The following is a 23,473-nucleotide window of genomic DNA, read 5'->3' as shown; positions in this document are numbered from 1 at the left end:
CAGACAGACCCGTCGGACAGGGGGCTGGGGGCCATTCTGTCCCAGGAGGGGGAGGACCACCCAGTGCTGTACATCAGCAGGAAGCTGTCGGTGCATGAGGGCCGCTACAGCACTATAGAGGAGTGCCTTGCCATCAAGTGGGCAGTCCTCGCCCTCTGCTACTACCTACTGGGACGCCCTTTCACCCTCTGCTCGGACCACGCACCCCTCCAGTGGCTCCACCGCATGAAGGATGCTAATGCGCGGATCACCCGTTGGTATCTGGCACTCCAGCCGTTTAAGTTCAAGGTGATCCACAGGCCAGGGGCGTAGATGGTCGTAGCGGATTTCCTCTCCCATCAAGGGGGGGGAGTTGGCTGCAGGCCGGACGGCTCCCCGGCCTGAGTCGGGCGGTGGGGGTATGTGGCAGCGGGGGCATGGTCAAGCGTTGGTCTGTGAATGGAGGGCGGAGTCAGGGAAGGTAAGTGGCAGAATCACTACACCTGATGTTAATTAACCTGTGTTTGTGTGTCTTCCCCAGTGACCACGCCCTATAAAAAGGAGAGAGAGAGCAGAGGAAAAAACTCTCCCCAACCAGAAGGCTTGTGTGTGTGTGACTGGGAGAGTAGTAGATAACAGCTGAAAAGCAAAAATAAAGAGTTTGAGAACTCAGTTCTGGCCTGCCGTACTTCTGTGCTCCACCCACCTTAAACAATTGCAACAATACCATATAAACCTAAAGCTAGGTAACAAACAGGATCAGGGTAAAAACTTGATAGCTAACTATATTGACTGTAATTTGCCACAAATCCATACTATAGTTAGGTATCTTCACTCTATTCTTATTTACTATTAAACTCTTTATATTATGTATTTCATAAAATGTCTATTGTTTAACTTAGCAGGTTTTTAGCCAGCATTCTGTCACAACTTCAGCAGCTGCAATTGAGTTTACTGTCTTTACTCTCGCTGTGCACAGTGAGTAGCACAGCCAGGGATACACTGAATTAAAGCAGCAGCAGGTCTTGCCTTTGAAAGGTTGAATAAGGAAGACTGAATATGAGAAACTATAGATTATTCAAATGAATAATGTACATTTAGTTTAGGTATCTGAACAACATTTAGAGGGGGTTAGCAAAATAATCTTAGTGAATGCCCTGTCAGCAGGGGAAATCTGTTATCGTTTGAGAATACGTTACAAGAACAAATGACTCATGAGAAATGACAGCCATAAGTCTAATAGGTAAATCATTAAAGTAACGCAATGAAATAAGGCTTCGGTCTGTTCTTATGCTCACTTTAAGGTTTATGCTTTCGTCGAAATCACATCGAGTGTAATCTGTGTACTTTACATGGACTCAAATGTAGCAAAGATAAAATGCAGAACTGTGCCATCTACTGGCTAAAGCCCAAGCTCATTAACTGGTTTTATTTTTGATTTATTTTATATATGAATATTAGACCACATTTGTCCGCAACCTACCAGAAAACATGATTATTTTATTTGTGGATGATTATATTAAGGTGTAAATTATGTAGACTAGTACATATTATAAAAGAAAAAAGAGGACAACTAAACCAATAAACTTATGGGTTAACTTCTAAAATCTATTTGTAAATCAGTTGACATAAAAAAAAAATCTGTTTCTCAAAAAGAAACATGAGTGCAACTAAAACAACAGCAAATGTATTGTGCTGTAATTAATTGCCAAAAAAATTGGTCTTCTATATAATAAGACATATGAAAGAAAAATCATAGATAATTTTACAATTCTGAATTAGTCAGAAAAAAAATCTGAAAATGAGAGACAAGGAAAAGCAGATCTGGAGGATGGGGAGCTTTAAGCGCTAACAGAGAAGAGAGATAAAATGAAAGAGAAGACAAACAATTCAAATGCATGTTAGTACAGGCTCTCCAGCTCTGCCCTTACTAATCCTGAGAAGCTTGGCAGGCTCTGTAGGTGCAGCGTAACTGTGAGGGCAAAAGTAGACAAAAGAGTCTATGCTCCCTATCTCTTATGTGTTTTGCAATCCTATTTTTTTAATGGATTGCAAAATACTGCTTACACCAAGGTCATGTTTAAATGCAATTATGTTATATTCTGCAGTTGAATTGTGGATTATTATTCATGCATGAAATACAGTACTTTTGTTTCTGGTTATAAATACATGATACACAAATATAAAAACAACATATTTGCAGGAAATTCAACATAAATTAGAATATGTTAACTCTGTGATGATTACATATACATCATATACACAGGAAAGGTGAATGAAACATAATGAAATTATTACTAATTTTGCATTATCTTTGTGTTCTTTGTAATTTAATCTAAAAATCTAATTGTCATAGGCTAAATTAAGTAAATTAAATTAAGTAACTTGGAAAATACCTGTAAGAAAACATGTAACATACTGTTTAGAGTATACTGGTTAGATACTGGTTCGAGTATTGCTTGAGTTGTCATTAAATAAGAAGCAAATTCATAATTTTGATGCATTTCTAATGTTAGAACTTTGGTTTATATATATATATATATATATATATATATATATATATATATATATATATATATATATATATACAGTGGGGCAAAAAAGTATTTAGTCAGTCACCAATTGTGCAAGTTCTCCCACTTAAAAAGATGAGAGAGGCCTGTAATTTTCATCATAGGTATACCTCAACTATGAGAGACAAAATGAGAAAAAAAATCCAGAAAATCACATTGTCTGATTTTTTAAGAATTTATTTGCAAATTATGGTGAAAATAAATATTTGGTCAATAACAAAAGTTCATCTCAATACTTTGTTATATACCCTTTGTTGGCAATGACAGAGGTCAAATGTTTTCTGTAAGTCTTCACAAGGTTTTCACACACTGTTGCTGGTATTTTGGCCCATTCCTCCATGCAGATCTCCTCTAGAGCAGTGATGTTTTGGGGCTGTCGCTGGGCAACACGGACTTTCAACTCCCTCCAAAGATTTTCTATGGGGTTGAGATCTGGAGACTGGCTAGGCCACTCCAGGACCTTGAAATGCTTCTTACGAAGCCACTCCTTCGTTGCCCAGGCGGTGTGTTTGGGATCATTGTCATGCTGAAAGACCCAGCCATGTTTCATCTTCAATGTCCTTGCTGATGGAAGGAGGTTTTCACTCAAAATCTCACGATACATGGCCCCATTCATTCTTTCCTTTATATGGATCAGTCGTCCTGGTCCCTTTGCAGAAAAACAGCCCCAAAGCATGATGTTTCCACCCCCATGCTTCACAGTAGGTGTGGTGTTCTTTTGATACAACTCAGCATTCTTTCTCCTCCAAACATGACAAGTTGAGTTTTTACCAAAAAGTTCTATTTTGGTTTCATCTGACCATATGACATTCTCCCAATTCTCTTCTGGATCATCCAAATGCTCTCTAGCAAACTTCAGATGGGCCTGGACATGTACTGGCTTAAGCAGGGGGACACATCTGGCACTGCAGGATTTGAGTCCCTGGCAGCGTAGTGTGTTACTGATGGTAGCCTTTGTTATTTTGGTCCCAGCTCTCTACAGGTCATTCACTAGGTCCCCCCGTGTGGTTCTGGGATTTTTGCTCACCGTTCTTGTGATCATTTTGACCCCATGGGGTGAGATCTTGCGTGGAGCCCCAGATCGAGGGAGATTATCAGTGGTCTTGTATGTCTTCCATTTTCTAATAATTGCTCCCACAGTTGATTTCTTCACACCAAGCTGCTTACCTATTGCAGATTCAGTCTTCCCAGCCTGGTGCAGGTCTACAATTTTGTTTCTGGTGTCCTTTGACAGCTCTTTGGTCTTGGCCATAGTGGAGTTCGGAGTGTGACTGTTTGAGGTTGTGGACAGGTGTCTTTTATACTGATAACAAGTTCAAACAGGTGCCATTAATACAGGTAATGAGTGGAGGACAGAGGAGCCTCTTAAAGAAGAAGTTACAGGTCTGTGAGAGCCAGAAATCTTGCTTGTTTGTATGTGACCAAATACTTATTTTACCGAGGAATTTACCAATTAATTCATTAAAAATCCTACAGTGTGATTTCCTGGATTCTTTCCCCCATTCTGTGTCTCATAGTTGAAGTGTACCTATGATGAAAATTACAGACCTCTCTCATCTTTTTAAGTGGGAGAACTTGCACAATTGGTGGCTGACTAAATACTTTTTTGCCCCACTGTATATATATATATATATATATATATATATATATATATATATAAAAACCAAAGTTCTAACATTAGAAATGCATCAATATATATATATATATATATATATATATATATATATATATATATATATATATATATATATATATACAGAGAGAGAGAGAGAGAGAGAGAGAGTTAAAACAGTTATTCCACGAGATTGAGTCGTACATGAGCTGATGGCCAACGGCTATAAACCATGTACGATGAAATTGAGTGGAATAACTGTTTTATTCTATCTGCATTCACTAGATTTTGAGAAACAGAGCATTTTTATTTTAATTTTTTGCAAATTCGACAAATAAAAACTTTATACAAAACGTCTGACAAATCATTTCCACTTAGAATGTAAACAAATCGGCAAAACGACAGTAGCAATTTGTGAAAAATGCGGTAATAATAATTCTTGAAAAATAAAAAAGATTCTTCCCATTAAATATTTTTCTTCCATATTTTGTTGCTTTTTTTTGTATCTTTTGGGGTCTTTGGGGGGCAGACAATCTATATTCTTTTAGCTATTTCTGCTATTTCTTGATAACAAAGCCGCCATTTTGTTTTACTCTACTCACGGTATATGAGCTGATATCGTAGTAGTAGAGTAGCCAATCAGAGTGTGCGATTGCTCATATCCAATACAGTCACTCAGGGGGACTATTTCTCATATTATGTTCATTATGCTGTCTAGCCTATGCAGATTAATATCAGGCATATATGAAATATGAAATAGCCTCACCTGTCTCAGAGTTAATCTGGAACCTTCTGTCCTCATTGCCAGAGATGATGGAGTATCGGACAGGTTCGTTGCCAGTCCCATCTTTTGTTTGGGCAGAAACACTAATTACCTCTGTCCCCACAGGCATGGATTCTGGGATTTCAGCCATGTATTCAGTGCTCAGGAACACAGGCTGGTAGTCATTCAGATCAACTACATTTACAGTAACACTGGCTGTGGAGTCAAGGTGATTAGGAAGACCTCTGTCTGTGGCTTTGACTCTCAGCTCAAATTTGGATTGAGCCACATCAGTCAGAGAATGCTCCAGGCGTAAAATACCAGAAATCTCATCAAGAGAAAAGAAACCACTGTCTGCTCCTTGCAGGGAGTACCTCACCTCTGAGTTTATACCTGGCAAAGTATGAGAAGAGGACACCTTAGATAAAGGATCAAACTTCTTCTCCATTTCTCTTTCCAGAATAGAAATAGAGAAGATATGAATTAAATCAGAACTGTAAGATGGCGTGTATTAATGCATCTGAAATTCGTGTTTCAAACTATGGATGTGTTAAAAATCTGAAAGTAATTCATTATGTTTAAAAAAGTGTTAAAATGGCTTTATACAATAATAATAATAATAATAATAATAATTGTTATTATTATTATTATTATTATTATTATTCCTTTTAGCAGTAAAGACTGAATTACAAGGAATGTCTGCAAGACACAATCATACGTACAATAATACAAACTAATAATCAATCAATAATTATTTATTATTAATATTAATCTACATTATATCTTAGTATCAACTTATGATCTATCCAGTAAGCACTTTTGGTGGCGGATGGTAATGAGATCATTAAAGCATTGGGTTCTAGCCACCACTTCAACTACCCTAAAGTGCCCTGACCTAAGATTATAAGGTTGATGGAATAAAGACAAGGTGCTTCACAAACAAATAGGAGACCAGAGCAAGGAGCCATAGTAGATCCTGTATCATATGCGTGTTCCTACACATCACAAGGTGTGTCCTGACACTCCCTTAGTGTTTCTCTCTACAGCTCTTAATCCCAGATCAAACACTGCATGCTTTCACTCTGCTTCATCTTGCTCCATCATGAAGCCATCCAATAAAAGCATTTATCAAAATCTAACTTTATATGGACTTGTTCTGTTTTGTTGATGACACTGAAAACTATCTTGGATATTCTTGATGAGACAACAAGTTAATTAGATTACATTTGATCGTTGTGCTTTACAGCCATTTTTCATAAACACATGTACAGTAGTTGTGTCCTTACCTGTGTCTGGGTCTTTGGCAAACATGACTGTAATAGGTGTTCTAACAGTGGTGTTGTCGAACACCATTATCTCATAGTGGTTGCTGGAGAACCGTGGCGGGTTGTCATTTATATCCTGCACCTTAAGTATAATGTCTGCTTGGCATGAACGTCCTCCTCCATCCGTCGCCTTGACGACCAGATCATACTCTGTTTCCCTTTCCCGGTCCAAGAGGGCGAGAGTGAACAGCTCGCCTGTTTACGATAAAGACATAATTGTGTCGCTGTGAAAAATTAGGTGGTAATAAAGAATATAAAAACGGCACATTTTTTAAAGAAGTTTTCAGCAAGGAAATTTCAACATTAGTCTATTTTGTTCCAGAAAGTTCTTCTACATGGGTATTTTAGGTTCTTTCAGCAGCCTATGTACACAACATACTGCTATATCTACATCTAATGAATAGTCAGTCATGCCCACGATGACCTTTAACATAATTCCAAACTATTTTAATTTGATCTTGGGAACCTGATATGCCATTCTGGGGAGATAATGGGCTTAAACAGGAAGTACTGGATCCGGTCAGGTCACATGAAAATAGACTCTACCATAACAGATGAAAAAGCTATATTTTAAAAGGTGAGGGTCTTTAAAATACCCAGCCTTTAAATCTAGCGTACAAAATCAAGAGAATTTCAAGAAATCAGACAATATGTACTGTACTAATCATTTTACCAGTTATGGGGTGAAGATGAAACTTGTCTGCATTTGGCCCATGAAGAGTAAAAGAGACCTGTCCATTCGTGCCAATGTCTGGATCAGATGCAGAGATCTTCAGGATGAAAAGTCCTGATGGGGAATTCTCCATGACTGCTTCAGTGTAAAGCAACTGGAAGAATTACCAACCAGATAATTTACATTAAACTGCTTTCATTACATTCAGCTCACAACAGCACACCGGTTTCCATTCGATATTTCAGTTAAATAATTAATAAGCAAAAAGATTAGTTTAAACACAGATTAATTTTGTGTACTTCTTGAATAATAATGCATGACTTACTTGTTCACACAATGGACTGTTGTCATTGCTGTCAAGAACATGAACTTCTACTGCAGCAGCACTTTGAAACTTTCCATCTGTGGCTATTACTTTTAGGGTGTGTTTGTCTTTTATTTCCCTATCCAGTGATCCTTTCAAAGTAAGTCGACACTCTTCTCCCACAGCAGTGACTGAGAACTGTCCCAGTGGGTCTCCATCTTTAAGGAAAAATATGAATAAAGTAAGAACATTTAGAATACTAACTGTGTCCTGAAAATATTTGACTGAATAATTGAGCACTGCAAGTTTACCACAGCAACCACTTTTTCAGGATCACCTGTACACTTGCACAGTCATGACAATCAGCACAATGCAAGAAATCATGCAGATACAGGTCAAGAGCTTCAGTTAATGAGGAAAGCGCTGATCTCAGTGACTTTGACCATGGCATGGTTGCTGGTGCCAGACAGGCTAGTTTGAATATTTCTCCTGGAATTTTCATACGCAAGAAATTACAAGAAAAAGTCTCTAGAAATTCAGAAGTAAATAAATAAACAAAATAAAATCCTGTGAGCAGCAGTTCTATGGGCAGATATGCCTTATTAATGAAAGAAGTCAGAGGAAAATGCCCAGGGGTGGGTTTCCCAAAAGCCTCTTAATTCTAAGAGTATCTTAACTAGGAGAGAGAGAGAGTGTTCATTGTGATGCTCACGCTACCATTTAACAATGATCTTTGTGCTACAATGCTTTTGGAAAACCCACCCCCAGACTGGGTCAGACTAGGCAATGATTTTCCAGTCTTCACTTGCCCAGTTTCAGTGAGCTTATACCCAGTCTAGTCACAGATTTCTGTTTCTGGCTGATTTAGTGGAACCCAGTGTGGCCTTCTGCTGTTGTAACCCATTCACCTCAAGGTTCATTATATTGTGCAATCCAAGACGTTCTTCTGCACACCATGGTTCTAAAAAGTGGTTATTTGCATAGCTTCCATTTCAGCTCAAACCAGTCTGGCCAGTCTCCTCTGACCTCTGCCATTAACTATAGATCTGCCATTTTTGAAATATTCAAACTAGCCCCTCTGCCACCAACATCCATGCCATCAGTTATCACTGAGATCTCATTTTTTGCACATTCTGTTATTAGCTCATCCGGCCAACAGGCGATGAGCTTATGCCATTATGTGTTGTCCATCATCCATCCGGTGTCGTCCATGTTTCACGAAAATCATTTCCTCTCTCTCAATTCTTCACCAATTTTTATTCGTTTTGGCAGGAAGGTAGGTCTGCCTGGGGTGCATATAGCCAGGCCCGCCGACAGGGGGGGACAAACGGGTATGTTGTCCCGGGCCCAGGAATGGGGAGGGCCCAGAACTGGGCTCTCATGAAGTTGCGATTATTTTATTTCATTTCAAATTCAAAATGTGTTGATTTGGGGGAGAAATGTGCTATATTTGCATTCAATAAATGATTTCTAGATCTTTTGCCTTTATTGTCTTTGAAAAAGGTGTCAAGAACCCCCTACCACCCCTAATGCAAAAATGGTTTGGTCTGACTCTTTGATTAAGGGGAAAAAAACAACATCGTTCGATCATAGCGCTTCGACAATCAGCGTGCGTGCCATTTGCCAACATGCACAAGTCAGGAGCACAGAAAAGGAAAGAAAAGAGAAAAAGAGAGGAAGAAACCAAGAGACTCAGGGGCTCACTGCATAAATATTTTTAAAAAGATTCGGATGATGCAGCAGGTACTAGCAAAGGCAGTGGGGCCGCTGAGCCAGATAAGACAGCCAACTTTTTCCAGCCCCGTAAAGTAACCCCAACCAAGGCACGCAATTCATGTTACAAACGAGGGGAGAGCAAGTCACACTGAACACCATATCAAACGCACAGGGCATTGAATCATTTCATAACCACAACGGCTTAATAACATTGTGTTTCATATATCTGATCGAAGCTAAGAATATTCACATTAGCCCGCAATCATATCCCGTCGTTTCTTGAGCGGTGTCTTCTTCTCTGCTTTTCACACTGGACAGTACACACTCACAGTATACTATGTTCGCCCCCAGCCCTGCCCGAAATCCCCCGTCCATCGCTGCTCCTTCAAGAGCACCCCAATCGCGTGATTATAGTAGACTATCCACGAGTTTAGGAAGGCATTGCGGGGGCTGTCGCATGCAGGCTTGGGGCGTAACGGAATACATTTAATGGCGTTCGGGGGGGGGGCATTCAGAGCATTTTGTCCCGGGCCCAGCCAAAGCTGTCAGCGGCCCTGCATATAGCTTCTACCCAAATTTGCATAATTGCAAATTAATAATGAAAATATGGAGTAATAATCCCTAATGAGCAGTTTCCATACAAATTGCTTCTGCTCCCTCAATTCTTCACCAATTTTGATTCTTTCTGGCATGAAGGTAGGGGTACCTAGGGTGCATATAACTTCTACCCAGATTTTCTTAATTACAATTATCATTGAAGTTATGGACTAATTAAGCCTTAATAAGCAGTTCAACAAAAATCGCTTCTTCTCGGTCAATTCCTTGCCGTTTTGGATTCTTTCTGGCAAATAAGTTGGTATTCCTAGGGTGTATACAGCTTCTATATATAGCTTATATATAGTGTATATAGTTTGCAACATTTATTGTGCAAAGTGGCCCACTTTAGATCATTCCTTCTGGGCTAGATGGAGCCGGAGTGAGCTACGCTGTTACTGACGGTTTCGTTTGATGTTTGATTCACTAAAGCTCATTCATCTCATCATCTCTAGCCGCTTTATCCTTCTACAGGGTTGCAGGCAAGCTGGAGCCTATCCCAGCTGACTACGGGCGAAAGGCGGGGTACATCCTGGACAAGTCGCCAGGTCATCACAGGGCTGACACATAGACACAGACAACCATTCACACTCACATTCACACCTACGGTCAATTTGGAGTCACCAGTTAACCTAACCTGCATGTCTTTGGACTGTGGGGGAAACCGGAGCACCCGGAGGAAACCCACGCGGACACGGGGAGAACATGCAAACTCCACACAGAAAGGCCCTCGCCGGCCCCGGGGCTCAAACCCAGGACCTTCTTGCTGTGAGGCGACAGCGCTAACCACTACACCACCGTGCCACCCCCACTAAAGCTCATGACTTGATTTAATGATTTTTTAAGCATTGTGCTGCTGTCACTTGATTGACTGATTGGATGATTGGATGAATATGCAGGTGTAATTAACATCCACTTTTATGCTTGATTGTGAGGACCATGATAGTACTCACCTGTTATATAGCATGTGACTTGTCTGTTGTCAGGTGACACATCATTATCTGTAGTTGTCAGACCGACTATCAGCTCCCCAGGCCTGCTGTTCTCAATGATGGACCCATGATAGACTTCCTCTGTAAACTGAGGTGGGTTATCATTTTCATCAGTGATTGTCACTTCCACAAGAGCTGATGAGGAAAGCCTCACACTGCCTCCATGATCAGTAGCCACCACGTAGAACCTGTATGATTGTTTGGATTCACAGTCTGTCTCCTTCATGGTGGTTATCCAACCGGTTTGTGAGTCAATACTGAAGATCTCACTGATATCATCTATGTCTGGCTCCAGAGTGTATGTCACCTCTCCATTAGCATCTTTATCTGGATCATTCGCTGTCACCTGGATCACTGTAGTGGCAGCAGGCATATTTTCAGCCAGTATGGCTTTGTACAGGTCAGCATCAAAGTTGGGCTGGTTGTCATTCACATCCTGAACCTGGATGTTAACAGATACTAGAGAAGCTACTTCTGTGCCATTGTGATTACCTTGAGCAATAACATCAATCTGATACCACTTGGTCTTCTCATAGTCAATATTTTTCTGCACCACAAGGGCTCCACTGTCTTCATCAAGAGCAAATACTTGGTCTCTGTTGCTTTCCACAGTGTTGCCATCTACTAAACTATAGATGAGTGGTGTATCTGCATCAGCCTTGACTGTACCTATCTCATAGCCAATGGGGAAATCCTCAGACACTGAGAATGTGTATAGTGGTTCTGTAAACCTTGGCAGAGGGACCTCTGGAGGGATTACTTTCACCTGGACTGGCACAGTGGAGTTGTAAAATGGTATTCCTCCATCTCGAGCCTGGACTTTGAAATTAAAGATCTTGTTTTCCATGCCAACCAGGCTCTCTTTGACACTAACCACACCAGTAAAGGGATTTATCTCAATCACCTCCTCAGTAACTTCCTCAGCTTCATCCACTGCATAAGTCACATCTGCATTCTTGCCTTCATCAGCATCATAAGCCATGACTTGAATAACAGGAGAACCTTTATTTATTGTGGACTTAATAGACACCTGGTACTGAGAGGCTTTGAACTGAGGTGCATTGTCATTCTCATCCGTGAGAATGATCTTCACAGTGCAAAAAGCTACTCGTCCTCCACCATCTTTCGCCATGACCTTGATGGCAATCACTCTTTGTGAGGGATTCTCTCTGTCCAAAGGCTGAGAATTCACAATTTGTCCTTCACCATCAATACTGAATTTTTCATCTGCTAGCTTGTTGATAATGGTGTAATCTACACTGCCATATGGACCATCGTCAGGATCAATAGCAGCGAGGCGAATTACCCGTGTTCCTGCCTCTGCATTCTCAGCCAGTTCTGCTTCATAAACATCCTGGCTGAAGTATGGGCTATGTCTGTTGCTGTTGGTCATGTCAATGTTTACCGGAGCAGTAGTTTGGAACACACCATCCGAAACAGCAACAGTGAGGTTATAAAAAGGGTGCAAATTTCTCTTGCAAACATTGGAAAATGAGATCAGACCTGATGATTCATTCATAGCAAAGTACCTTCCTTCATTACCTGAGAGAATTTTATACTGGAGATTGTCCTTGCTGTCAGGATCTGAGGCCTGTATTTTGATCACAACATGTCCACATGTGGCCATTTCATCCAATGAGGCTCGATACTGAGGCTCACTGAAGTTTGGAGGGTTGTCATTAACGTCTATAACATTTACAATAATTTGAGCTTCACTGCTGAGAGGTGGTGTACCATTGTCTCTGACTATGACTTTCAGGAGGAATTCTTGTGTGATCTCATAATCCAGAACCTGTGATGTTAGCAAAAGACCACTGAGTGGATCAATTTTGAAAAATTCTGTTTCATTTTTTCCCATGTCAACTATTTCATAGGTTAAGTCTTTGTTTCTACCTGAGTCTCTGTCAAAAGCTGAGACTTGTATTACAGATGAGCTGACTGGAAGACCTTCTAACAATTCTGCTTGGTAAGTAAGCTTCTCAAAAACAGGAGCATTATCATTGATGTCCTCAACATCTATCTGTACTTTGGACTCACTAAAAGAGCCAGTTATAGAGTCTGTGGCCCGAACAGTCAACAGGTGATTTGTCTGAGACTCATAGTCTAAAAAGTCAGTGACACTTAACATGCCTGTTTTAAAGTCAATGTGAAAATATTGTGTAGCATTTTCTTCTTCAAGATTGTAGATAAGACGATATCCCTCCGGGTTTTTTGCTTGGACATGCAAGATGTTTGTGAAAGGAGGAATGTTTTCAGGCAGTCGTAAAGGATAAAACAGACTTTGAAATATCGGATGGGAACGGTTTTGCACTTGGACATATAACTCTGCTACTGTTGACAGACTAGGCTCTCCTTCATCTGAAGCGCTTACAGTAAGCGCATAGTTGTTCAACGTCTCATAGTCTAAGGATCGTAGAAGAGACACGTCTCCAAGGTAGGGATCAATCCTGAAGAGACTGAAATCCTCCTCTAGTGTAAAAGTTATAGATCCATTTTCTCCTGTGTCTTTATCAGTCGCCAGCACTTGGAAGAGAACATCGCCTGGTTCTGCCTCATCAGATATCATAAGAGTATGGGGAAGGTTTGATATTATTGGTGTGTTGTCATTGATATCATCTACATAGATTTTGACATAAGTCACATCTCTACGTTGTGGATTTCTCATGTCTCGGACCTCCACAGCCACATCATACACATTCTGTTCCTCCCGGTCAAAGGCAATGCCAGTCGTCTTGAGTACACCTGAGGACTGCACCACTGAAAACTTATCGGCTGGGTAGAGAACTGAGTAGATCAATGGTTCATTGAGGTAGCTGCCCATGGCTCTGAGAACAGTTAAAGTTTTTATAGATGTACTGTTTTCTGGTACAGTGCTAACATGGATCCTGTCCTCAAACTTTAGGCTAGTCTTTTTCATTTGAGTGACATTAACATTTACTAAAGCGGTGTCTTTGTATACACCATCTGAGGCAATAACTTTGAGCTCGTAATAGGACTGAAAGTCAGACCCATTGTTCACTGAGATTTCTCCAGTCAATTCATGTATTTTAAACACATCACTGTGATTACTAATACTGTACAGGACCAATGAATCTGCATCATGGGCCATTACTTGGATGACTTCCATGCCATTAAAAACAGGGGACATGATGGAAGCTGTATAGACGGGTAGCGTGAACTTAGGAGGACAGTCATTAAAATCCAGGACATGAATGGTTACTTTGCATGGTTTGACAGCACTTAGAGAGGGCTCTCCTGAGTCCTGTACTTGAACCGTAAAGCTAAATTCAGGTGTAGTTTCAAAATCAAGTGCAGACATGAGAGAAATTGTGCCCATGCTTGGGTCTATTTTAAACATTTTCTTTGCCTCTGGTTCTTGGATATGGAAGATCAACAAAGCATTAGAGTCCTTGTCAGCATCTGAGGCTTTAATGACCATTGGGGTGTTGTTCTCTCCCATTACCATGCTGTTTACATGTGCCGACTCGCTGATCTGCCCATAGTAACTGCTCTGAAGAAAAACAGGGGCATTGTCATTTTCATCTACAACGTACACATAAACAACAGCATCTGATGAGACCCCTGCTGTATTTGTGGCTCTTATTTGGAGTCGGTAAGAGGTGCACACTTCAAAATTGAGGGCTTTTTGGACAGATAGCAGTCCAGAGTTTAAATTGATGTGGAACGTTCCATTAGGGTCACCGTCTTTGATCCTGTAGTTCACAGCAGAAGGACAGCTAGCTGAGACAGACAGGATTGGAAAGTCCAAAGCACTGTTTTCACTTATTTCAGTGAAGTACTCATCCTGAGTAAACTTGGGTGCTGTGTGCTCAGATAGCATAAGACGGATGTTGACAGGGCAGAGGTCACTGAGTTGGGGAAAGCCCTGGTCAGTGGCCTTCACCACAAGCTGGTATTGGTCCTGGGAGAGCCTGTCCAATGACTTAGCCACGCGAATGCTTCCTGTCTCCTGATCAATGTCGAAAGCTCCTTCTGCATTGCCTCCTGGAGGAAAGAATTGGTTTTATACATTGTGAGTTTCACAGCATGATTTCTGTATTCTCCATCTATAGCTTCTGTGCAAATAATAAGGACATTTTTCCCTTTATTGAGAAAATGTTTACTCAGCACACATTTAGAGTAGCCTATGAGCAGTCACTGAGGTAGTTAATAAATGTTTATGTAAAACATTTCAGTGAATTATTCATTTGGAGGTATTTGTGAATTATGTTCTGAAATTTAATTATTGGATTCTTTTATTTTGATGACTGGACATGGCATGCATTGAGGCTGTTTGCTGCTTTGGAAGTTTTACGTCTCCCATGTGTGACGTCATGTTGTCTTGACAACCATGCAATATTGTAAACCATATTAAACGCTCATTGAGTAGAGTGACATAATACACATAGGATAAGCGATATGCTAACAATATTGCCTGCTATCAAACCAAATGAATGAAACCTGCTAGAAGGGAATATAACACATTTTTATTCCATTGAAAAAGTGTCCTGTATTTATAATTATTGATAGAGAATTTAAAGTGTTTCTGTATATCATTCTGGATAAGGGTGTCTGCCAAATGCCGTAAATGTAAATGCAATGTAAATGTATTTCCCCAACTGGCTTTAATTTTCTATTACACGTATGTTAAGAGTTTAGGTCAAAAAGCACCATAGTATTTATTTAATTCCGGTGCATACAATGCTACTACATAGCATTCAATCATCATATTTATTTGCTGTCAATAAAGGCACTATATTTGTAGATATGGCTTGATATACCATAGCTGATTACAGCCATAATATAGACCACAGACATATAATTGTATCTCCTATGCACTTACCTGAGTGAATAGAGTAGACAATCTCAGCATTACTGCCTTTGTCTTTATCCAAAGCTTTAACTCGAAGCACCTCTGTCCCAGTTGGAGCCAAGTTACTGATGCTTCCCTCATAATGGGTGCTCATGAATGTGGGTGTGTAGTCATTACAGTCCTCCACATGCACGACTGCTTTCACAAAGTTCCTCTTGACAGGGATCTCTTGATCACGAACCTGAAAATAAAAGTGTAGAGTTGAATCTTGATCAGTCTTGAAAGGAATTGTCACCCAGGGTCCTTTGGGAGGCCCAAGACTATCTATGCATCAGCTAAAATGCTATAAAATGATATTATTTTTAGTGATTGTAGATAAATCAGTATTACTCAGAGGGCACTTTGCCACATGACAAATAACACAACATAGAATGTGGTATTTTTGCTTCAGGTGGGAAGCAGCTATGATGAATGGCAAGGGAGGCACCATTTAAAGTGGTCTCTTAATTGTTTTACATAGTTGTAGATATCTTAATAATTTTGCCAGTGGCAAAAAGTGATAATTATAATTAAACAATTTTTAATATGTCAGAGCACATTCAAGAAATTATTCTATTATCAAAGACTACTACTTGTTGATAGAAAAAAACCCAAAAAAATCAATAACCACCTGCTGTATGTTCACTAATTTAATTGTAATTACTTTTGTATATATTAAATATTCATACTAGTATATGTTCTAATCCTATTTATGAAATTACTTTTTATTTATTTAGAAATTGTCTAATTAATTAAATTGAAATGTTAGTGGAAATCTTAGTCATGTATACACACATTCACCTTTATGCCCATATTCACCATATTCAAAAAAAAAAAAAAAACAAGATCAACTGTGAGCTACTGCTCACTTACATATACCCCCTGCTCTCACTTATATCAGAATGCAAGCAATCGAAGGAATAGGACATTTATTATGAATGTTGACTTCAACAAACAATTAACCCTGAAACAAGTAAGTAAAAAGCAGTGTTCTCCCCAGGGATTTCAAATAGCATCATGGTAAACTGTCATTTTGAAACAGCATTTTGCTTCTTGAAATAGCATCAAAATCCACCCTATATGTTTTGTAAATACATTAAGTCTGTAAACTGGAAGTCGATGTGTGACAGACCTGAAAACAGTATACACGGTATAGAACCCCAAGTTGAAGCTCGGTACTAAATATCAAGCAGTTGTTATTTGTAGTTGCTGAGAAAAGTGTTACAAAAATTTTGTAAATCCACCCTATATGTTTTGTAAATACATTCAGTTGGTAAACAGGAAGTTGTTGTATGACAGACCTGAAAATGGTACACACGGTATAGAACCCCAAGCTGAAGTTTGGTACCAAGTACCAAGTGGCTATGATTTGTGGTTGCTGAGAAAAAGGGTGTTTCAGACAGACAGAAATACGGAGATATGGACAGACGAACGAAGGTAAAGCAGTATACAGAGGGGGTATTAAAAAAAAGAATCGCAATTGCATGTGTGCAATTCTGCACAGCGAGGAACCTGTGAGAGCGGCACAAATTTCCATATGGAAAGCAGATAGTCCAATTTCATTTACCATTGATGCCACCATTACAGATGGTCATGCATTGAAACTGAGAAGATGTTCAAATGCAGCAGGAACAGACAAGATTTTGAATGGTGTGTCGACTGCAAATCATTAAAGAGATAAAATCCCTTATAAACAGTGATGACAATTGAAGTCCTGTATACTGTGATTTCTGTGCTGGATAGAGTTGGATCTAAAACTTGCTTGTATGCACACACCACACACAAACCACATTCCTTTGCCTGGGCCAAGACTCAGCAGTTGACACTGCCCTAATTTGTACATTATAACTGCTCAAATAATCATCTAATAGCTTTTGGAATAATTAGTTCTGTTAGGTTAATTTTAACATGTTTCAAACTGAAAACTATTTTACCATCACGAGAAGACTGTGTGTGGAGATGGCCTCATAGTCTAGTTCCTTGGTTAGGACAAGAACTCCACTCTTTGGATCCAGGTGGAAATGCTTGAGGCTGTCTGGGTTGAGACTGCTGTGGATGGAGTAAATGATCCTGCTTTTGATGTCTGCATCCTGGGCACTGATCTGCATGATCTCCTTCCATGGAGCTGTGTCCTCTGGAATGCTCACCTCATACATACTCTTCAGGAACATGGGTCGATGTTCATTCATGTCAAGCACTCGGATGTATGCCTGTGTTTGGTAAGAGGTTAAAAAATGCAATGCTTGTAAGTTTGTTCAAATAGTTTTTAACATTTTCCATTAATGTTATGGGAGGATTTCACAAGACTTGATTTACTGAACACACACACACACACACACACACACACCGGCCACTTTATTAAGTACACTCGTACACCTGCTGTTTTATGCAGTTCTCTAATCAGCCAATCCCTTGACAGCAGCACAATGCATAAAATCATGCAGATACAAATCAAGAGCTTCAGTTAATGTTCACTTCAAACATCAGAATGGGGGGGAAGTGATCTCAAAGTGTGACTTTCACTGTGGCATGTGTGTTGGTTTGAGCCAGATGGACTGGTTTGAGTATTTCACAAACTGCTGATCTCCTGGGGTTTTCACACACAACAGTCTCTAGCATTTACACAGAATTGTGCAAAAAACAAAAAACATTGTGTGTGCGACAGTTCTGTGGGTGGATATGTCGTTGATAAGAGAGGTCAGAGGAAAATGGCCAGTGCCAAGTTTCCCAAAAGCATTGTAGCACAAAGATTATTGTTAAATGGTAGAGCGAGCAGCAAAATGAACACTCTCTCTCCTAGTTAAGATGCTCTACGTGTTAAGAGGCTTTTGGGAAACCCACCACAGATTGTTTCGAGCTGCCAGGAAGGATATAGTATCTCATATAATCACTCTTTACAACTGCGGTGAGCAGAAAAGTATCTCAGCATGCAACAGCAGAAGATCACATTGGGTTCCATTCCTGCCAGCCAAGAACAGGAATCTGAGAATCAAGAACTAATTCCTATTAAAGTGGCCAGTGTGTGTGTGTGTGTGTGTGTGTGTAATGCTATCTCCCTTTTCTATTTTACCCCCTTTATTGGACTTCATTGTGTAATAAAATTATGAAGAACCTTCAGAAATTGTAAAGCTGCTGCACCTCTTGACTCTCTTATGTTGACTAGCTGGTTCATGTGTGTGTTTTTTTTTTTTTCTGTGGGGAGAAACTTCTTCATGATTCATCATGAAAATATTCATTTTTCAATTTCTTCTTCTGAAATGGGTCTTTGGACATATCCAAAGCTAGATATTTAGGAAATTAAAACTTTGTTAATTAATGAAAGCTAACTTTTTCCTGTTGCTAAAAATAAGTAGGAAATTGCTGGTACAATTGTCCATTATTATTCATCTCATCTCATCTCATCATCTCTAGCCGCTTTATCCTTCTACAGGGTCGCAGGCAAGCTGGAGCCTATCCCAGCTGACTACGGGCGAAAGGCGGGGTACACCCTAGACAAGTCGCCAGGTCATCACAGGGCTGACACATAGACACAGACAACCATTCACACTCACATTCACACCTACGGTCAATTTAGAGTCACCAGTTAGCCTAACCTGCATGTCTTTGGACTGTGGGGGAAACCGGAGCACCCGGAGGAAACCCACGCGGACACGGGGAGAACATGCAAACTCCACACAGAAAGGCCCTCGCCGGCCACGGGGCTCGAACCCGGACCTTCTTGCTGTGAGGCGACAGCGCTAACCACTACACCACCGTGCCACCCTTCCATTATTATTATTATTATGTTTGTGTTAAATTACTCAACTATGTTTTAAATTACAGACTTCATACTTCCCATATAACACCAAGCGTATGTTTCCTTTTTCCATCAAGTTGAAGGATACCCATATTATCAGTACAGTTTCACTGAAACCAAAAGGAGATTCTGTCTTGGGAGAAAATTATATGAGAAATATCACATTACAATTATGCCAGCTCTCCCGTATTTAAATGTAGATATATCATGCCTATTTTTTTCACTACTTTTTTTTTTTACCACTACCAACAGTGTGTGCAGATCAAATTTATGCCAGAGGCAAAAAAGAATCCCTGTTTTGTGAGGGCGATATGCATAGTGAGTTATCATAATGTCTTCATACCAAATGTACACATGATCTCTAAATGGGTGAGTTTAGAGAGTCATCCATTATATTATATAATCTCATCTCATCATCTCTAGCCACTTTATCCTTCTACAGGGTCGCAGGCAAGCTGGAGCCTATCCCAGCTGACTACGGGCGAAAGGCGGGGTACACCCTGGACAAGTCGCCAGGTCATCACAGGGCTGACACATAGACACAGACAACCATTCACACTCACATTCACACCTACGGTCAATTTAGAGTCACCAGTTAACCTAACCTGCATGTCTTTGGACTGTGGGGGAAACCGGAGCACCCGGAGGAAACCCACGCGGACACAGGGAGAACATACAAACTCCACACAGAAAGGCCCTCGCCAGCCACGGGGCTCGAACCCGGACCTTCTTGCTGTGAGGCAACAGTGCTAACCACTACACCACCGTGCCTCCCTTCCATTATTATTATTATTATTATTATTATTATTATTATGTTTGTGTTAAATTACTCAACTATGTTTTAAATTACAGACTTCATACTTCCCAAATAACACCAAGCGTATGTTTCCTTTTTCCATCAAGTTGAAGGATACCCATATTATCAGTACAGTTTCACTGAAACCAAAAGGAGATTCTGTTTTAGGAGAAAATTATATGAGAAATATCACATTACAATTATGCCAGCTCTCCTGTATTTAAATGTAGATATATCATGCCCATTTTTTTCACTACTTTTTTTTTGTGTGTGTGCAGATCAAATTTATGTCAGAGGCAAAAAAGAATCCCTGTTTTGTGAGGACGATATGCATAGTGAGTTATCATAATGTCTTCATACCAAATGTACACATGATCTCTAAATGGGTGAGTTTAGAGAGTCATCCGTTATATTATATAATGTCTAAGGTAAAAAAAAAACACCAGTTACTGGCTCAGAAGAGTGTCAATCATAAAACCTAAAATAAATACGCAGCGTTTTATGAGTTCTTTTGTAAACCACCTAATTTTTAAATACAATTTAGTTTAATTAATTAAAGTTGTCTGTAACATTATTATTATTATTATTATTATTATTATTATCTATTTCTTATGTACCATTTTTACATTTTAGTATTACATATTATATTATAAATCTTTAGCTTTATATTATTCTTTTCTTCTGCAATCTTTTTGCTTTTATTTTTTATATATTGTAACATAGAACATGTGATGGCAGCACGGTGGTGTAGTGGTTAGCTTTGTCGCCTCACAGCAAGAAGGTCCGGGTTCAAGCCCCGTGGCCGGCGAGGGCCTTTCTGTGTGGAGTTTGCATGTTCTCCCCGTGTCCGCATGGGTTTCCTCTGGGTGCTCCGGTTTCCCCCACAGTCCAAAGACATGCAGGTTAGGTTAACTGGTGACTCTAAATTGACCGTAGGTGTGAATGTGAATGGTTGTCTGTGTCTATGTGTCAGCCCTGTGATGACCTGGCGACTTGTCCAGGGTGTACCCCGCCTTTCGCCCGTAGTCAGCTGGGATAGGCTCCAGCTTGCCTGCGACCCTGTAGAAGATAAAGCGGCTAGAGATAATGAGATGAGATGAGAATATGTGATTTTATCTTAGGCAATAAAGACCTATGAATGAATGAATGAATGAATGAATGATCTTACCTGAGTTGTTACACTCTGAGAACCATCCGTAACACTGACGGTGAGGTTGTAATTAGACCTTTTGCCAGCATCCAGCTGCCTAGCTATCATAATACTCCCAGTGTTCTTCTCAATGTAAAAGTCTTGATCTTCATCGCCACCTAAGAGATGACATCAGATTTGTGTTAGCACTGGACCCATCAAAGGGATCACAGGGCATATGAAGGGCAATTGTCATTATCTCTCAGCAGAGTTCTGCATTGGCTCACGTAATTTAATGAATGGCTGACTGAATAGTGCAAAATATTATGATGAGAAGGCAAAAGATGGTTTGTAGTCCCGGCTGAACTAAACAAAATCAGTTTAAATTCAGAATGATAAGCGTGTTCTTTGTCCACCTTTAAATGACATCCACTCTAGCGTAATAGACCTCAACAAATCTCATTGAAAAGCACATTCCAGCTACTTGCATGAACTAGGGATTCCAGTGTATGTGCATGAGCGTATCAACTTATCAACTTTTATGAAGTGACTTTCACCACTATCACTTCTGTCATCAACATTATGAGTAAAATAAGCCATATAAAATGCTCTACAAAGTACAACCCCGATTCCAAAAAAGTTGGGACAAAGTACAAATTGTAAATAAAAACGGAATGCAATGATGTGGAAGTTTCAAATTTCCATATTTTATTCAGAATAGAACATAGATGACATATCAAATGTTTAAACTGAGAAAATGTATCATTTAAAGATAAAAATTAGGTGATTTTAAATTTCATGACAACAACACATCTCAAAAAAGTTGGGACAAGGCCATGTTTCCCACTGTGAGACATCCCCTTTTCTCTTTACAACAGTCTGTAAACGTCTGGGGACTGAGGAGACAAGTTGCTCAAGTTTAGGGATAGGAATGTTAACCCATTCTTGTCTAATGTAGGATTCTAGTTGCTCAACCGTCTTAGGTCTTTTTTGTCGTATCTTCCGTTTTATGATGCACCAAATGTTTTCTATGGGTGAAAGATCTGGACTGCAGGCTGGCCAGTTCAGTACCCGGACCCTTCTTCTACGCAGCCATGATGCTGTAATTGATGCAGTACATGGTTTGGCATTGTCATGTTGGAAAATGCAAGGTCTTCCCTGAAAGAGATGTCGTCTGGATGGGAGCATATGTTGCTCTAGAACCTGGATATACCTTTCAGCATTGATGGTGTCTTTCCAGATGTGTAAGCTGCCCATGCCACACGCACTAATGCAACCCCATACCATCAGAGATGCAGGCTTCTGAACTGAGCGCTCATAACAACTCGGGTCGTCCTTCTCCTCTTTAGTCCGAATGACACGGCGTCCCTGATTTCCATAAAGAACTTCAAATTTTGATTCGTCTGACCACAGAACAGTTTTCCACTTTGCCACAGTCCATTTTAAACGAGCCTTGGCCCAGAGAAGACATCTGCGCTTCTGGATCATGTTTAGATACGGCTTCTTCTTTGAACTATAGAGTTTTAGCTGGCAACGGCGGATGACACGGTGAATTGTGTTCACAGATAATGTTCTCTGGAAATATTCCTGAGCCCATTTTGTGATTTCCAATACAGAAGCATGCCTGTATGTGATGCAGTGCCGTCTAAGGGCCCGAAGATCACAGGCACCCAGTATGGTTTTCTGGCCTTGACCCTTACGCACAGATTCTTCCAGATTCTCTGAATCTTTTGATGATATTATGCACTGTAGATGATGATATGTTCAAACTCTTTGCAATTTTACACTGTCAAACTCCTTTCTGATATTGCTCCACTATTTGTCAGCGCAGAATTAGGGGGATTGGTGATCCTCTTCCCATCTTTACTTCTGAGAGCTGCTGCCACTCCAAGATGCTCTTTTTATACCCAGTCATGTTAATGACCTATTGCCAATTGACCTAATAAGTTGCAATTTGGTCCTCCAGCTGTTCCTTTTTTGTACCTTTAACTTTTCCAGCCTCTTATTGCCCCGTCCCAACTTTTTTGAGATGTGTTGCTGTCATGAAATTTCAAATGAGCCAATATTTAGCATGAAATTTCAAAATGTCTCACTTTCGACATTTGATATGTTGTCTATGTTCTATTGTGAATACAATATCAGTTTTTGAGATTTGTAAATTATTGCATTCTGTTTTTATTTACAATTTGTACTTTGTCCCAACTTTTTTGGAATCGGGGTTGTATGCAAAAAAAAAAAAAAGCAATTGATTCCAGCAAAATATCTGGCATGCAAACATTCAGACCAGCCGTTTTAATCAGTAGGGGTAAACTCATGCCTGCTTTGGCAGATGGTGTTTATTAAGAAATCCACTTTATGAAGGATCATAG

General features: G+C 39.9%; 1 protein-coding gene across 2 annotated transcripts in view; it reads right to left on the bottom strand.

The window, feature by feature from the left end:
- Positions 1-23,473, bottom strand: part of fat2 (FAT atypical cadherin 2) — an 85,204-nt gene that overhangs the window by 40,810 nt on the left and 20,921 nt on the right. For both annotated transcript variants that reach the window (XM_060928019.1, XM_060928020.1), the window contains exons 7-14: positions 21,144-21,283; positions 17,318-17,593; positions 15,375-15,585; positions 10,493-14,536; positions 7,251-7,447; positions 6,926-7,079; positions 6,214-6,447; positions 4,931-5,320 (exon numbers count right to left, since the gene is read on the bottom strand). In XM_060928019.1, coding sequence (XP_060784002.1) covers positions 4,931-5,320; positions 6,214-6,447; positions 6,926-7,079; positions 7,251-7,447; positions 10,493-14,536; positions 15,375-15,585; positions 17,318-17,593; positions 21,144-21,283 — 5,646 coding nt within the window. The remainder of the gene's footprint in view (positions 1-4,930; positions 5,321-6,213; positions 6,448-6,925; positions 7,080-7,250; positions 7,448-10,492; positions 14,537-15,374; positions 15,586-17,317; positions 17,594-21,143; positions 21,284-23,473) is intronic.

The sequence above is a fragment of the Neoarius graeffei genome, chromosome 8 (genome assembly GCF_027579695.1).
Source record: "Neoarius graeffei isolate fNeoGra1 chromosome 8, fNeoGra1.pri, whole genome shotgun sequence".
Taxonomy (NCBI): Eukaryota; Metazoa; Chordata; class Actinopteri; order Siluriformes; family Ariidae; genus Neoarius; species Neoarius graeffei.
Note: the sequence above shows the minus strand (reverse complement) of the source record. Positions and strands in the feature narration are given on the sequence as shown.